The sequence below is a fragment of the Pteronotus mesoamericanus genome, unplaced genomic scaffold (assembly GCF_021234165.1).
Source record: "Pteronotus mesoamericanus isolate MK-2021 breed Mesoamerican mustached bat unplaced genomic scaffold, CSHL_Meso_final scaffold_533, whole genome shotgun sequence".
Classification (NCBI taxonomy): Eukaryota; Metazoa; Chordata; class Mammalia; order Chiroptera; family Mormoopidae; genus Pteronotus; species Pteronotus mesoamericanus.
Window position 1 is genome coordinate 6,967,818 of NW_026555320.1, and position 16,621 is coordinate 6,984,438.

General features: G+C 60.9%; 1 protein-coding gene across 2 annotated transcripts; it reads left to right on the forward strand.

The window, feature by feature from the left end:
• The first annotated feature begins 2,505 nt into the window (after positions 1-2,505).
• Positions 2,506-16,614, forward strand: CRBN (cereblon). Of its 2 annotated transcripts, none has more exons than XM_054594746.1 (11): positions 2,506-2,597; positions 4,950-5,062; positions 5,890-6,092; positions 6,756-6,905; positions 8,235-8,394; positions 12,000-12,062; positions 13,099-13,183; positions 13,727-13,842; positions 14,231-14,295; positions 14,869-15,000; positions 16,058-16,614. In XM_054594746.1, the coding sequence occupies exons 1-11, from the start codon at positions 2,531-2,533 to the stop codon at positions 16,236-16,238; spliced, it is 1,335 nt and encodes a 444-aa protein (XP_054450721.1). In that variant the 5' UTR covers positions 2,506-2,530; the 3' UTR covers positions 16,239-16,614. The 2 variants fall into 2 exon arrangements, with proteins under 2 accessions (XP_054450721.1, XP_054450722.1); XM_054594747.1 differs by lacking the exon at positions 2,506-2,597 and adding an exon at positions 3,879-4,106.
• Positions 16,615-16,621: the final 7 nt, after the last annotated feature.

The following is a 16,621-nucleotide window of genomic DNA, read 5'->3' on the forward strand; positions in this document are numbered from 1 at the left end:
TCCCTCTGCAAGCTGTCGCTCTCAGAGCATGTGCCAGGACCCGGGATGGGACAGAGAGAGGTGGACTTCTCTGTCTGTCCTGTGTTCTTCTGAGCTGAAGTCAGTCCAGGGATTGTTTATCCACCGCCTGCCCCCCAACCCCCCAACGGAGCCCCCAGAGCTGAGTGAGGCAGGTTCCCTGTCGGCCACACTCTGCAGAGCTGGGTTGCGGCAGCCGTGAACATAAAATTTCAAAATGAAGCGGCAAGTGCCCCAGTCCCTTGGAGAGACGAGGAAGGAGTTCTGGCTGCAGGGCTGCTCGTGGAGTGGGGTGGGGCAGGCTTCTGCGGGAACCTGGGATGGCTCTTTGTATCCATCGATTATATCACTGCCCCGGGCATTGGGCCAAAGTCTATCCTCAGCAGCATTGCGGCTTGGACGGTTCCGAGTAATGAGGGCTTCGCCCCCGTTCTTCCAGGCCCGAGCCTGGCACGGAGCAGGCTGGCAGTGGGGGCCGACGGGTCCCAGCGCGGCCGCTGTCCCAGGCTCGGGCCCGGTGTGAGCTTAAACCCGCACAGTCAGGGGGCCTGATCGGGGCGGGGTGGCCGGCGCCGAGACCCCCGCCCATAGGAAACTGGCCGCGTGACAAGGCACAGAGGCCATCAGCTGGGCTACGCAGCGGTGGCTGCCTCACTTTGGAGATCTCAACTCATCACGGCCAGGCCGAGCCCTGTGTCTTGCCCGTGTGCCCCGGCTTCCGAGAGCAACAGCGAGGCAGGAGGGGGACGGGAGGGGAAGCTCTGGAGGCGCCCCCGGCTGGGCCACAAAGGACATCGACACAGGACAGGGACGCTGTTCCAAGACCTGTGGCTCCCACTTTCTGGAAAAGCGCTGAGTCACAGTGAATCCTGACTGTACCTGCGCAGCAGGTGCTCCAGGACCCCCGCTTCATTATAACAGCGTCACAACAAATCAGCATGGTGGGGCCCACTTCCCCGGTGGGCAATCAAGGAAAATCACGGAGGACCGCATGTGCAGCAGCTTAAAGGTAATGTAACCACTTGCATAGGCACAATAAAAGCTCGTCAAAACCAGCCAGGAAATACCTGCCCTGTGAGAATCGCTCCGGCCACGGAGGGTCAGTCTCCGCCGGAGCTGGTCCACTCCCATGTTCTGGGGAGCATACGATCGCTTAATAAATCTCTCTCTCTCTTTCTGTGTGCTCGGTTCAATTCATTGTTCGAGTTCCCTAAGAGCCTGGGTACCTGTGCCCATCTGCAACAAGAGGACCCCCAGACAGCCAAGCACTAGAGGAAGCGCAGGGACAATAAAACCTCTGAAAATGTACCTGTCAGCCAACATACTGATTGACAAAAGCAAACGCAAAGAAACAAACAACAAACAAACAGACAAACAGTATTGATTCATGCAACAATAAGAGCAACAACCCCAAACCGAGGCCAATTGAGGGCTGCCCGGATGATGTATCCAAGCGCAGCACCTTCCAGAAAAATGCTGGAGCGCGGCTCCACCTGCCTGCGCCAGCGCAGGCTCAGTGGCAGCCTTGCAGCATTACCCAAGTGCTGGGCGGAGCCTAGCATTCCAGCCTCCTGCAAACTCGGGTACTAACTGTAGTTCTTGAAAACCAAGTTTTAGTGACCGGTATTGTCAACTTTATTAATACATTGTTCTCAGACGTGCATCAGAATGGAAATCCATGGGTCTGTGTTTACTGTCTGCAAGGAAAGACTTGGTTCTGGGATTCATTCACCATCCATCCGGGAAGAGCCCTGTCGCCCGAACACGCGAAGCCCACGTCCCTTCCTCGCCTGCAGCCCCTCTGCCGTGAGCCTTGGGGAAACCAAGGAGTGTCACTCAGGGATGGGAGAGCAAGTCTGCAGGAGCGGGGACTCTGGAGGGCAGGTGACCTGACCGAGGCCCCAGGGGATGCCGGGTCACAGCCCCACCGCTACGACAACCGAACTGTGTCCACTGTCTCCGCGTTCGGACTGCTCGTGCTCCCTGGGTGTCATTTCACGAGGCAGTTTTAACTCTGGCGATCGGTGCCCATGCCATGGCACCAGCACCTCGGCTGTTTCTGATTCATGCATGCTAACTGTGGACTATACATGGACCTACTGGGAAGGACAGTCAGCGACTATCCAGCCACCCGGAGATAACGACGTGCCCTTCCAGTCGTCCCGGCAGGCGTCGGACTTAGAGGGTGGAGCTCACGCTGTGTGAACGGGCTTTGTCGGCTCCCGGCCGCCTGCGGCAAGAGCGAGGTGCAGGCAAGACTCTGAGCCTCGGTTTCTCAAGACCGGGGCTCTGTGCACCCCGCGGGCAGGAAGTCGAGGGTGGCAGGGACGCCCCTGGGTCCCCGCGACTCCAGCGGCCCCGCCCGCGCCCTGCCCGCGGCGGCCGCCAGAGGGCGCTGTGGCGCGTGGCCGCGCCCTGCCCGCGAGGGCTGCCGGGGGGCGCTGCGGCGCGTGCGCGGCGGCGGGGAGGGCGGGCCCCGTCCGGTCCCAGCATGCTGTGCGGGTAAACAGACATGGCGGGCGAGGGCAACCCGCAGGACGCTGCGCACGACATGGGCAACCACCTGCCACTGCTGCCTGGTAACCTCCGGGCGAGGCGGGGCGGGGCGGCGGGCGCGCGTCCGAAGGCCGCGGGCTGTGCGCGGGGGTCGGGCAGGGTCCAGGGCGTGGCTCCGGGGATGCCGGGGGCCGGGCCGGGCCGCGGCCGGAACCTCTCCCCGGTCACCGTCCCTTGGTGGTGACAGCCCGCGTGCCCCGAGCGCGCACGTCCCGCCGAGCCCCCCGCGCCGTTGTCAGTCTGTCCCCGTCCGCGTCTGTCTGTGTCTCTCTGTCCGCGTGGTCGCTCTCGACCCCCTCGCTGTCGAGACCCCGAGTAATCGGCGCACGACCTGCCCTCCAGGCGTCTCCGCGCTTCGGAGACGTTAGCTTGGCGCGGCGGGCCGGCTGGGTCCTGGAGCGAGTCTCTGGGTGCGACCACAGCGGCTGTGGCCATGACCGGGCAGGTCGGCGCACTCTGCGGTCCTCAGAGGGGCGGGAGGGTGCGGAGTGCGTCTGGAGGCCGCAGGAAGCCAGACGGAGAGGTGGTTGGGTAGCTTCCATCTCACGCAGATGGCTCGTGGGGTTTCCTGTCCAAGACACAGTTGTGGGCCCGGGCAGTTACCCAGGGAAAGCTGTGCTTAGGGGGTAACTCGTGTCCCGGGAGCTGCGCGGGTTGCAGGAGGGAGAGACTGCGTGCCTCTCCCATGCAGCCCATGCAGGGGGCCTGTTGTGCGCAAATGAACCAGGGTCGGAGGCTGTGCTGAAGTCAGCAGCTGAACTGACACAAAGCTGAGTGTGTCGGCCCTGCCTCGGCCGCCGAGTTCCGGCAGTGCGTTCACGTGGGGCTCCCGTGGGACCCCAGGGCTCAGACTTCCCTGCGGTGGTTCTCGGCGGGGTTGTTCAGGACGTCCGGAGGGCAACAGGCTGTAGATGCGAGAGCAGTGTGCTTAGTCACACAGGAGGTGCCTGTGAAGAAGCTGCGGGTCGTCGGCCCATCAGTCCGTGGGGCCTGCGCGGTGTCCAGGAGCGCCCCTCTTTCTGGCCGGGGAGGCAGCTCCGTAGTTCCAAGTGCACGAGGACACACGGGCGAACGGCCAAGGAGGCAAAGAAAGGCCGCTGCATATAAGGCACTCGTTCAGAGCCTGGAAGTCACAACAGTTACAGTCTAAGTTTTAAAGTGAAGGGCTCCAGCCTGTGCGCTCGTAGTGGACCCATTCAGCTTTCCCCGGGACAGCCTGTGGGTCCTCCGCCGGCCCGGTGACTGCCCTTCGGTCAGAATTGTAAATGCAAGGAATTCAACTCAGGCTGTTTGTATCATCAGTTTACATTTTCTTCATCTCTTGGTGAAACCTCTGTGTTCTTAGGAAAAAGTCGTACTTACACAAAGTGTTAGACCGTTGACTATTTGAGGTGAAATAATTGTGTTCTTTGACAAAGCTTTATATCTAGGAATTCATACGCCCAAAGCAATGACTGTATTGAAAGGCGTTTGTGTTTTCTTGTCAGGGACCTGGCTGGAGGGAGTGTGATTTAAACAACGTTAAACACAAAGTAAATGATGCTTTCGCGGTGACACTTTACTTACTTTGAAGATTATTTGGAGCATTTAGAAACACATGAAATGTGAGGTGAAGTGAGGTTCACCACATCTGCGTGGTGATTCCAGGCGGGGTGTCTCAGTCTCCGGGCCTTTGACATTTTGGGTGTGGAGGTCTTGGCCGTGGGGCTTGTCCTGTGGGCCGTTGAGCAGCATCCCTTGCGGTGCCCACCGGACGCTGGCAGGGCTGCCCCGGTCATTTCCAGGCAGCCCCACGTGCCCTGAGGGGCGGGACCCCTCTGGCTGCGCGCCCCTGGTGCAGGGTGGGGGTCCCCCCGGCTGGCATGGAAAGGACAGACCCCGTCGAACAGAGTAGCATCAGTTTAGGGCAGCTTTGCCTAACTTTCAAAGCTATTGTTAGTGGTGTCAGGTTTTGGAGTATCAGTTTTCATAAATTAAACATTTTGTGTGGAGAAGGCTTTCTAAGACACTTCTTTTAAAATGTTTTCTATTTCATGCAAAATTTTTCAGTGATTTTTTTTTTTTTTTAGAGAAAGGAGGAGGAAGGGGCGGGGCTGGGGGGCGGAGAGCATCACTTTTCTGTGAATCTAAAAGATCTTAAAACAAACAGTGGGCTAACAGAGGAGTTAGTGGCAGCGCCGGCACAGCCCCCAGCCCCCAGCCCCGAGTGGCCCCCCAGCTGTCGGCGGCCCAGCTGTGGGCGGTAGGAAGGCAGTGGTGCTTGGGGCCCCGCGCTCCAGGGCCTGGGCCCCCCCACAGGGGGTTGTGCCTTCGGAAGGGAGCGCAGCTGTGACGTAGCCACACATCTGGCTCATCGTCCCACCTTCTGTTTACAGCGGAGAGCGAGGAGGAAGAGGGGATCGAAATGGAAGTGGAAGACCAGGATGGCAAAGAGGCCAAGAAACCCAACGTCATAAATTTTGACACCAGTCTGCCAACCTCGCATACGGTATGTCACTTATAACAGAGTTAATAGACATAGCTGGTCGGCCAAAAAGTTTGTTTAGATTTTTTTCCCTATGATGGCTGTAGTAGTCCTTGGTTGACTTTGGCGTCATTTGAAACAGTTTTGTTTGATTGCATTGTGACAGCTATCCTATCGGTGTGCTTTAAAAGAAAAAAAACATGAGAACTGGTCAGTTTTTGTGTGGCCATTTTAATATTGAAGATGGAAGAAAATACGCAACATTTTCTGTATACTATGCTTTGTTATTTCAAGAAAGGTTAAAACACAACTGAAACTCCAAAAAAGATTTGTGCTGTGTGTGGAGGAGGTGGCTGGTGGAACGTGTTAAAAAGTGGCTTGCAGAGTTTCCGAGTTCGGTGCTGGAGAATTCTCGCTGGACGATGCCCCGCGGTCAGGCCGACCAGGTGACAGGGCCAGCGATCGAATCGAGACAGTAACTAAGAGCAGTCAACATGCGATCGTGCGGGAGACCGCCAGCACCCTCAGAGCATCCTGAGCGATCAGGTTATTGGTGGAAATGAGGAATGTGTCTTTTATTTTACGGAAAAAACTATACAAACTTTTTGGCCAACCCAGTATTTTGAGCCGAAAAAATGGTCTTGAAGTCGTCTGAGAGAGATCTTAGGAAATACGAGCGTTCCCTCTAAGAGTCAAAGCAAGGCTTCCCAGCGTGCTGTCATTTGAGGGAACGTTTGTGGCCCTGGTCCGCATGTCCCTTACCCTGGTTTGCTGAGTCGCTGAGCCCGCGCGCTGCGCCCCGCCCCCGCCGGGGACACCGCGGGGTGACGGGGTCTGTGCCTGTCTCGCAGTACCTGGGGGCCGACATGGAGGAGTTCCACGGCCGGACCCTGCACGACGACGACAGCTGCCAGGTGATCCCGGTCCTGCCGCAGGTGGCCGTGATCCTGATCCCGGGGCAGACCCTGCCCCTGCAGCTCTTCCGCCCGCAGGAGGTCAGCATGGTGCGCAATTTGATTCAGAAGGACAGGACCTTCGCGGTCCTCGCGTACAGGTGGGTGCACGCCGCGCGGTCCGCGGTCAGGCCCCAGCGCACGGCCACAGTGCCGCCCCGGAGACGGGGCGGGCGGGGGCCAGGGGAGCGGTCCTGGCGAAGGGGGCTGGGGCGCTCGCGTCCAGGCCGGCGCCCCCCGCCCACCTTCCCTCCGCAGGCAGCCAGCTCTCCGGCCTGAGGCCCGAGGCCCGCCGGTGCTCACAGTGGGGCGGGCGTCTCCCCGAGACGGAGAGGGCGGCTCTTACAGAGGGCGCTGTCCGCGTGCAGGGCCCTGGCCTTGTCCCTCACGGACGGCGCGCGGCGGGAAGGGGCGGGGAGTGAGCGGGGAGTCCCTGCCACGGTGCGGCGAGCCCGCAAACCCGCAAACCCGCAAACCCGCAGCAGGAAGAGGGGCTGCTGCCTGAAGGAGTGTGTGCGTGCCCCCACCAGTCCTAGCCATTGCAGTGACCAGCAGCCTGTCCTTTCCCTGAAAGGCTCTCACTGTGCTTTGGGGGGCCACCCCCTCTACCGCACTCCCCCCGCCCCCGATAGCATTAAAAGTATAATGAGCTTCGCAGTGAGGGTCGTCACTGTGACTTGGCCCACGTGTGTTGCTGTCATCGGCTTTGCATATTGAGAAATTAAACGTTCTGACCTGTGTCCCTGCCACGCTCGCCCTGGAAGTAACGCGCAGGAGCGGGAAGCGCAGTTCGGGACGACGGCGGAGATCTACGCCTACCGGGAGGAGCAGGACTTCGGGATCGAGGTGGTGAAGGTGAAGGCGGTGGGGCGGCAGAGGTTCCGGGTCCTGGAGCTGAGGACGCAGGCCGACGGGTGAGGGGCCACGCGGGCCGCTGCCGCGGTGCGGGGTTCTCCTATTCTGCTGACCTTCCACTGCCCATAACTGGGACTGGCCGTTCTCTTTCCCTTTGGAGGGTTAGCCTGGTGGCTTCCAAACGTGCTGTGCATCCCAGTCACTTGGGACGTCTCTAAAGCTGCAGAGGCCTGAGTCCCAGCCTCGTCCCCACCCCTAGCGGGTGACGGGTGGGGGAGGCCGCAGCCCCGTCCAGGATCCCAGGTGACTCTGATGCCCCGCAGGTCTGAGGGCCCAGAGACCTTTGCGGTGCAGCCTCGGGGACTAAGGGCTTCTCCTCGGAGTGAGGGCAGGTGGGAGGTGTCGGGGGCCCTGCGGTGGGTGGGAGCCACGCTGGCTCCAGCCGCCCTGTCCGAGTGGCAGGGGCCACGGGCAGTCAGTGCCTCTCGCCATAAACGTGCCGCACGCAGCGTGAGCAGTCCACGGGCGCTTGTTGGCTCTGCGCCTTGCCCAGGTCAGAGTGGTGGGCGACTTGTTTCAGCAGGTATTCGGCACGACTCTCGGGGGTCAGAGTTTTTTCATAAGCGTAAGAAATACTAAACTCATTTTTAAAAACCCAGCTCACTTTACGTTATCCTCTATTTTTTTTTAAAACGTGTCCTGATCACTGGGTGTTGTCTGTCGTGGGCGTGGCCCGCCCCTCTGGCAGGGACTGGGGGGGGAGGCGCTCCCAGGCTCAGCCAGAGCGCCAGCTGCCCGAGGGTGAGAACTGCCCGCGCGCCTCGCTGCAGGCGGGTCTGCACTGTTGGGGCAGTGTGGAGCCTGGCAGGGCGAGCCTGGGGCTGGAGGGGTGTGGGGGGGGGCGGGGCCCACAGGTGTTCCCAGCGCCCCCTCCCCCCCAGTCCCCGGGACGCGCGGCTTGCAGACGCTCGCAGCCCTATAAGTGTGGCGCGGCCCCCCGGGGTGTCCGCCCGGCCCCCTCAGCCCAGGAGCGTCCTGAGGACCGTGGCTGGGCCTGGGGACCACGCAGCCTGCCTGGGTGGGCAGGGGCCACCCCTGGTCGGCCCTGGCCGAGGTCACTGGCGGCCGGTAGAGGCCCCGCCTGCGCCCGGCCAAGCGGGGCTGTGAGGTGGGAATCCGTCCCTGAGGTTTTCTTTGGTTTCAACGTTGATATGATCTATGAAATAGAGTAGTTTTGAAATTTTTTATATCTGAACATCAGCATTTGATGAATGTGTTCAAAAAGGAAAACTTTGAAAATTCAGTACTGAAGATTAGCCTGCGGGTTAGAAACTCGAGGTGGAGCGAACCCACCTCAAACCCGAGCGCGTGCCGGCCCCCGGTTTCAGGATCCAGCAGGCGCGGGTGCAGATCCTGCCCGAGTGCGCGCTGCCCTCCACCATGTCGGCCGTTCAGCTGGAGTCGCTCAGCAGGCGCCAGCTGTTCCCTGCCAAGCCCGGCTCCCGGGAGGACCGCTGCTCCTACACGTGGTGGCAGAAATACCAGAAGGTGAGAGCTGGTTCCCGGGTGGCCGCCGAGAGTGGGGCCGCGTGCCGTTTGTCCGGTCTCTGAGGAGGAGACGCAGAGCTGTCGGCTCCCGTTCCCCAGACGCCTGGGCGGTATTGGGGCCACGCGGGGCTCCCGTCCGCCACAGGGCGGGAGCTCTTCTCGCGGCAGTGGCTCCGCCCTGTGCTGGCAGCCCCACGGTTTCGGTGCTGCAGGGTCCTTTCCTCCCACCGTAGCCACGTCAGACGTGTGGCTCGAGCCGTAAGCCCAGGGCCTGGCAGGAGCGTGCGTGCGACCCCTCCGGGCTTCTGCGGAGCGGCCTTCCTGGCGCCCTCGGACAGTGCCGCGGGCATTGCCAGCCTCGGCCTGTGGCCGCGTGCTCTGCGGAAGCGAGGCTTGCGCGATGCCAGATCTCCTGTGCGTCCTTTAGGCTAAGTCGTCCTCTTGGGAAAAATCTGATGAGGCCTGTTCCTACTCATTGGTGAGATGTATCAGTTTTGAGTACAAAACAGTAGTGTTTGTGATCTCTGCCTAAAGGAAAAGATGACTAGTTTCTAAATTTAGAGTCCCTTGGCTTTTTGAGGTTTATGTTTTGAAAATACGGACAGTTGCCACGGTAACCTGATAAACACTGCGCAGATCGCCCCTTCCTCTTTGTCAGGTGGGGCGGCGAGGCCGGATGGGGGAGTGAGCGGGTGCAGCGTCTGCGGAGCCCCCGGCAGCGTGCGCCCCACATCGCCGCTGTCCGGCGCTCCAGACAGGCCCGCGCAGGGGCTGCCGGGAGCCGCGGGCTCGGCCGGGTTGCTGGAGCCTCGCTGGTCCGCTTGCTGTGTCTCGGTTCTCAGTGTTTCTAGAAGAGTCTCATGGGAACGTTGTCCTTAGGCCGCTCAAAGGTCCCCAAGCAGCTGCGACACTGACGTTTCTGGGGACCGAACGGTAGTGATACTGCCGTAAGTGTGCAGGTGGCTGTTGCCAGCCATGCGGTGTGGCCTGTTTCACACCTGACACACACTGTGCTTTTGCCGCGGGTTCTGTGCACCGAGTGGGTATGACCTGTAGGAAATGACCACGCATGGAAACATGGCAGGAGCGTGACTGCAGCGCACGCTGTCCGTCTCTGCCAGGTTGGGGGGCCCCGGGACTCCTGCCGGCCCCAAGCGGGAGGCCTGAGCAGGATGCGGAGGGGCGGGGCCGCAGGCCAGCAGGCCGGTCCCTCTTCCAGGGCAGCCGCGCTGACACCGGCCAGCTCCCCTGCCTGTCGCGGGGCACGCACCGTGCCGGCCCCCGGGCCGCCTCCCAGCCGTCTGCGCTGTGGGCTGCGGGGCCGCCACGTGCGCATGGAGGGACGCCTCCGTGCAGGTGAGCGTGGGGTGCGTTTTTGGGGGCGTGGCCAGGCGACGGGCACCCGTATAGTTTCGCACGCGTTTTCAGAGCCGCTGCCTGAGCGCATCCCTCCTCGTCCTGAGTCCGGGCGGGGCTTTGCAGACCGCGTGGCGTCCAGCCTCCCCGCTGGTCTGGTGGGTGCAGCACGGCCCTTGTTGGAGGCCGACTTTGCGAAGGAGGTGGGACTGTGGGTGACAGGAACGCGTGTGCCTGGAGGAGGGGCGCCGGCCCACACCTCCGCCCCCTGCGGCCCTGGTGCTTCATTCCGCTGGGGAGGGGCCTGTGTCTCCAAGGCACGTGCCCCGGGCATCTCGCCCATTTGCCGCTTGTCTTTTCGCTTTGCTTTTGGTGCGCTCTGCCCTACGGAAGGGCCTTTCCTTGTGGAGTTGAAGCTTTTTTTTAAATTATTCTAAATCATAGCTAGAAGCGACTTTCTTGTGCAAAATCATTTCTTTAAAAAGAGTAAAATTAAACCTTTTACTTTTTACTTTCGATTTCATTGCTTCTAATGAAATCAGAACGGTCCCCGTGCTGTCGTGGGAAGCGACGGCTGCTCCGGGAGACAGGCATCTGCGTTGCCAGACGGGTCTCTCGCGCCTGGGCCGGGGGGCCGGCGGGCGCTTCGCCGGCCCTCTGCTGGCCCCGTCACTCTGTGTGATGGCGTCGCTCCGGAGGGAAGCAGGCATCGCCCCACTACCGCGGGGGCCCCACGGCTTGGTTTCAGCCTTGTCTCTAATCGCCAGAGCACCCATGGGCGTACGAGCGAGGCCGGACTGGAGCCCGACTCCCCGTTCCCGTCTGTGACCTGAGGCCGTCCCCTCCTCTGCGCCTGTCTCATGTGCGGGAGGCGGGGGTGCCACCGCGCTCGCGGAGTCCCGGTGAGACACGGGAGTGGCTGCCGTTGTTGTCGCTGCCCGTCAGCTGCCTGGCGGGCTGCGTGTAGCCTGGTGGGTTCTGTACGTGAGCTGACGAAGTCCTGACCCTCAGCTTTGGCCCCAGTGGGAAGGGCGGACCAGAGAAAGCCTGCGGGGCTGCCCCGACCCCCCGGGGCTGGAGCTGCCGCCCACGCCTGCGCTCGGACGCGCCCAGCCCGTCTCTGGGGGGCTCCACGCGTGAGGAGGGTCACACTGAGCCGACAGCTCTTCCCCGTAAGGGGCACACTGGTTGGCGCTGTAGCCCAGGAGCCTTCTAGAACAAGTCTGTCCTCATCCAGGTAGCAGCTCCCGAAACACCTGCACGTAACTGTCGTGCCCTGTGAGCGACACCTCCAGACCAAGCCTGGCGTCAGCCTCAGGCCTTCTCCTCAGAGCCCCCACGCGCCCGTGAGCGTTCTTGTTCGGCGCCATCGCGGGGGAGGAACAATCTTTTTTTTTTTTTTTTTTTTTTTTTTTTTTAAATTTTTAAATCCTCACCTGAGGACATGCTTATTGGTTTGGGGGCGGGGGGGGGGGGAAGGAGAGAAATGCTGATGTGACCAACATCGATTGGTTGCCTCCTACGGGCCCCAACCGGGGACTGAACCGGCACCCTAGGCGTGTGCCCTGACCAGGAGCGGAACCCGCGACCTTTCGGTTTGCGGGACAACACTGCAACCAGGCCGCACCGGCCAGGGCAAGAGCAACGTTCTCGTCTCAACTTCTGGTGTCGCTGGACTGGGCAGTGGGCGGGCATGCCCGGTGGCAGCAGGCAGGTCATCCGTCCGCCGAGTGCCCACGCCGCCCCAGCCCGCGGCTGTCCGTCTGGCCCTGCGGCGCGCGCACAGGTTTCCCTGTCTCTCCTCAGGGTTGTCTTGCTTGTCTGGTTCCACCCCAGTGAAGCCCTGCGGGGTCCACCCTGCTCCGTGCCCACGCAGGCTCCTGTGTGTCCGCAGTGCAGGGCGGTTCTGCTTGTTCCCGTGCCCCCTCTTTGGTCAGGCAGAGCCTCCCCTGGGGTGAGCGCACGCGTGTGCGGCCAGTTACTGAGGACGGAAGTTCCGGGGGCTTCCAGCTCACGGCTGCAGCAGCTCAGCTGCGCGCATCCCCTTGCTACAGTTGCTATAAAAACATGATTATCAAACTTAATAGGCAATCATCTATTAGGAAAATGCCTACAAAACTTTTCTTCTTTTTGAAACTAGAAAGTCTTTTTCTGAGGCCAGAAGAACTTTTCAGATGCAGCTCTTTCTATGGTAAGAATCTTCATTGTGTGCGGTCACTTTATTAAGTGACTTCTTTTTCTGTTTTCAGAGAAAGTTTCATTGTGCAAACCTGACTTCATGGCCTCGCTGGCTGTATTCCTTATACGACGCTGTAAGTAGCTCACCTTCAATGTTTTGTTTCCAGGGCAGTAGGGCCAGAGTTACGGGCCGTTAGAACAAAACGCGGGCCTCCGTACTCAGAGGCAGCCGCGTTCCAGCCGGTGCTGCCTGTCTCGTCTGAGGAGAGCAGGCAGGACTCCACGAGACCCCTGGGTAGCCGTGGCCCTTAGTCAGTCTGCGGAATCGGTGGTTTTCCCAGCGTCCCGTGCCTTCCCACCTCAGGGCAAGAAGCGGGTGCGTTGGGGGGGTTTTCGAGCACCTGAAATTCTGGAGGGTCAGGCAGCAGTCCTCCGTGTGACCTCAGAGTCCAGCCAGAGCGCCTCTGGTTTTTCTAAACACACACGTTACCTTCCACCTCCTGGACGCTGGTGAGGGCGCTGGCGGGCGCACGCCTCACACCGGGCGGCACCCACCCTGCGGAGCACGCGGGGGCAGGGTGCGGGGACAGGCCCGGGGGCCACGGGGACAGGCCCAGGGGGCACGGACCGTTTGCTGCCTGATTTCTGTCCCTCGCTGCGTCGGGGGCAAGTCGCTGGTGTCCGTGGAACGGGAACACTGGCGGCTGCGGCCCGAGGCCGGAGCACAGCCCCGCCCCGTCGGCCTGGTGTCCCGGGAGAGCGGCCCCGGAGGCCCCGGCACTCGCCCGGCACACAGCCCCCCAGGAGCCGCAGTGCGGCCCGGGCTGGGCGAACGGGCTTCTAGCTTGTAACGAGAGAGGAAGCCCTCCCGGGCGGGGAGCAGGAAGCGCCCGCGCAGCTGGCGGGGCCTCGGTCCGCGCCGGAGGCCGAAGAGGCTCCCGGGAGGGGCGGGCAGCCTGGGGCCTGCGGCGAGAGCAGGGCGCCTGCCGCCCGCTGGGGCTCTGGACCCATCCCTGCGAGAGGACAGACGTCCACGCCGGAACGCAGGTTTCACTGGTGACGCCTTACCTTGCTGCTGGCGATTGTTAGCTTCGTTAGAGAGAGGTGGGAAATGACAGGAAATTGTAAAGGTCTGTGAACCTTACAATGGCTCCTTTTATTTTAAACAAGGAAACCTTAATGGACAGAATCAAGAAACAGCTACGTGAATGGGACGAAAATCTAAAAGATGATTCTCTGCCTTCAAATCCAATAGGTATGAAAAGTCGGTTTCCCTCCTGTGGCCTGAGATTGTCTCGACAGTAGAAATAATTTCATGTTTTCTGTGTAACAAAATCCAAAACTTGAGGTTTCTAACAGGTGTCTTAGTTTTGAGGAGCATACCCATTCCCTCCCCTTCGAGCTGCTCTGAAGGCCCCGCCCTCGGTGAGCGGTGGCGGAGCCCTCGGCTCCCCCAGCACCCGCTTCCCGCCGACCCCGACCCCACGCTCGAGGGGTCGCCCGCCCTCGGGCGTTGCTTGTGCCTGTCTGTGAGGCTCCCTGTAGCAAGTGCGTGCCTTCTAGCAGGTGTTAGATTTTGTGTTTGGTTTAAAAGAAGGCACTTAGGAAAACAAGTACAGGGAAAGTTACAGTTTAGAGCTTCCCGAGGGCGGAGGAGCTGACGCCCGGCAGCCGGAACGTTTTCACAGTGTTGCCGCCACACGGGACGGGCGCCTCGGGATCCCTGCGGGGAAGGGCTTCGGAAGGGCGGTGTGCGCTTCGTGCGTTTAACGCCTGACAACCCCGCCACGTCTCTCAGATTTCTCTTACAGGGTAGCGGCTTGTCTTCCTATTGATGATGTGCTAAGGATTCAGCTCCTCAAAATTGGTAGCGCTGTCCAGCGACTTCGCTGTGAACTAGACATTATGAACAAGGTGAGTGAAAGGAATGTGTCACATGGGCGTTCGGTCCGTCTGGGCAGCGAGGATGCTCTGTGGGGACCCGGAAGCCACCTATAGGGTCTGTCGTTGGTCCTGCCGCTAGAAAACCAGACAATGAAGAGGACAATTTACGCATTTCACTTGGGACCATAGACAGCAGCTCGGTGTTATGCACTCACCAACTCTGGGTCCCTTTGTTCGATCAGCTTCATCCGACCTTGTGACCCTCTCTGGTTGTGTGTCAGTCACTGTGTCTTTAGCCAAGAGCTGTTCGTTTTATGAGTGAGTGTGTGCACCTCAGAGAGGCTTTCTGACGACCTGTGTGATTACATCACCACGTGAGTGTGAATTTTCCCTGCTGATTTCCTCTTACGTGTTTCAGTGTACATCTCTTTGCTGTAAACAATGTCAAGAAACAGAAATAACAACCAAAAACGAAATATTCAGGTGAGACATTTATTCCATTTTCAGTAAGCTGAGCTCTCTCTCAGCTGCCCTCCCAGAACTGCCTGCCCGGTCAGTCACCCTCAGCGAGTGAAGGGCGGGCCCCTGGGGGGGTGGGGCCAGACGGCCCCGCCCCGTCCTCCCTGCAAGCCGCGCGGCAGGGGGCTCCCCCCCGAGGCCTGGGGCGCTCAGTGCAGTTCAGCGGCAGGTGTGCGAGCGGCAGGGGCCACAGGTGGGGGGACGCGCGTGCCCATGCGTGGGCCGGTGCTGCGCTTGAACGCCTGTGCCCGTGGCCCTGCCTGCCGTGCGGTGCCACGTGAGGCCGGGGAGGAGCGCTCTCCGCGGCGGGCGGGCTGAGGACCCCGTGTCCCCATTGCCTCTGGGACGTGGGAGCATTTAGGCGGAGGACACTGCTGCCTGCCAGCCTCCTGCTCTCACTCGGAGGTGCTGCTGTTATGTGGAAGTGCACAAAGGCCATGAACGGTGGTGCTCCTGGCCTCGCTCCCTGGTCTGCGTGGACAAAGCCCGGCAACGCAGGCCTCCGCGCGCAGACTGACGCCCTGTGTTCTGTCGCAGCCTGTCCCTGTGCGGGCCGATGGCAGCCTACGTGAACCCGCACGGCTACGTGCATGAGACGCTGACCGTGTACAAGGCCTCCAACCTGAGCCTGGCCGGCCGGCCGTCCACGGAGCACAGCTGGTTTCCCGGGTAACAGCGTGCGGGGGAAGGGTGTTTTTACTTTTTGGTTTTGCCTTAATGGGGCAGAAAAAGATTCCTAAGCAGTGTTGCTAAACTTATAACCTGAAATGGACCATGGAATCGGTAGTTCTGTCTAAATGCCCCTTACGCCACCGGTTGGGAACGGCCGTGGCTGCGCCGTCTCGCTGACGGCGCCCTGTGAGCGGGTGGGCCACGCCGGGAGCCCCCTGCTCAGCTGTGCAGAGCCAGGCCGGGCCGATCGCCCGGGGGCCTTCGGAGCGTGAGCTGCGGCAGCGCAGCGGCACCGCCCGCAGCCTGCGGGAGCCCCGCCACTGCGGCAGCATCGGGCCCTGTTACGTGTCTTCTAAGTCCTGGGCCAGCCTTTTTACTTCAAGGGACAAAATGAGCCGAGCGGGGATCTGGGATTTTACTTGTTGTTTTGAACCGAGAACCATGTCATTTGGCTTGTCCAGTATTATTTAGTCCAAGGACTGAAACCAGAATTAACTCATTAATGTAAATGCTAAATGTGGGAAATAGCTAGGGAAAAAATAAGGGAACGGCTGCAATTCCATGGTTTGGTTTATTTTCCTTACAAACAAGTGCCATGGCTTGTATTTCTGACAGTCCCTAATTTAGGAGTTCTTGAGCAGATTTTCTGGCTTATGTGAGAAACATGCTTCTCCCCCCCCCGCCCCCCCTGGTGGGCCCCCCTCCCGGGGATGCTGCCGTGGGCTCGGCCCCTCGGCATGGGCCCCCCAACGCCCTCCCGCCCCCTCCGTCCAGCGGGCTGTCTGCCCGCACAGCGCCCTGCCTGCGAGCCCCCCGCCACACCGCACTGCGAGCGACCACAGAGCGTGCGCACTGCCCAGCTTCCGCACCCATACGTAGCGCCCGGGAGATGGACAAATCAGAGTGCCATTTTATGGCTTTGGTTCAGGGACCCATACAGATCAGAGCGTTTGTTCTTGACACTTAGGAATGTGGCTCTAAACGTCTCTGACGGGGTTAGCGTATAAGCTTGCGGCGCAGTTTCCTTAGCTGATTGCACCCCTCGATCTTGTAGGTTTGCCTGGACTGTGGCCCAGTGTAAGATCTGTGCCAGCCACATTGGATGGAAGTTCACAGCCACCAAAAAGGACATGTCGCCTCAGAAGTTTTGGGGGCTGACTCGGTCCGCCCTGCTGCCCATGATCCCCGACACCGAAGACGAGATGGGCCCAGACAAAGTGGTGCTGTGCCTGTGAGCAGACAGGGCCGGGGCCGGGGCTGCTCCGGACCCGCTGCAGGCGCGAGCTGAGCCAGGAGGGCGTCCGGGGAGGGGTGCGGCAGCTCCACCCCAAGGGTGCGAGGACACAGGGAGACACCAGGGAGGGGGGTGGGCGCGGTCCCGGCCGCTTGGTGCTCGGGCGCCCGCTGCCCAGACCAGGGCCCGTGGACTCGGACTCCGCGCTGCACGCCACTGGCAGGACGCGGTTCCCGCACGGAGCGCAGGCCTGGCTGGGCGGCTCCCGGGCGCAGAAGCGCACAGGCCAGTGCAGCGCGGTGCCTGCTGCTTCCCTAGGGGGCCGGGCAGTGGGCGGCGGTTAAAGCCCTGAAGGGGTTTGTTCAACTGTTAGTTTCTGTGATA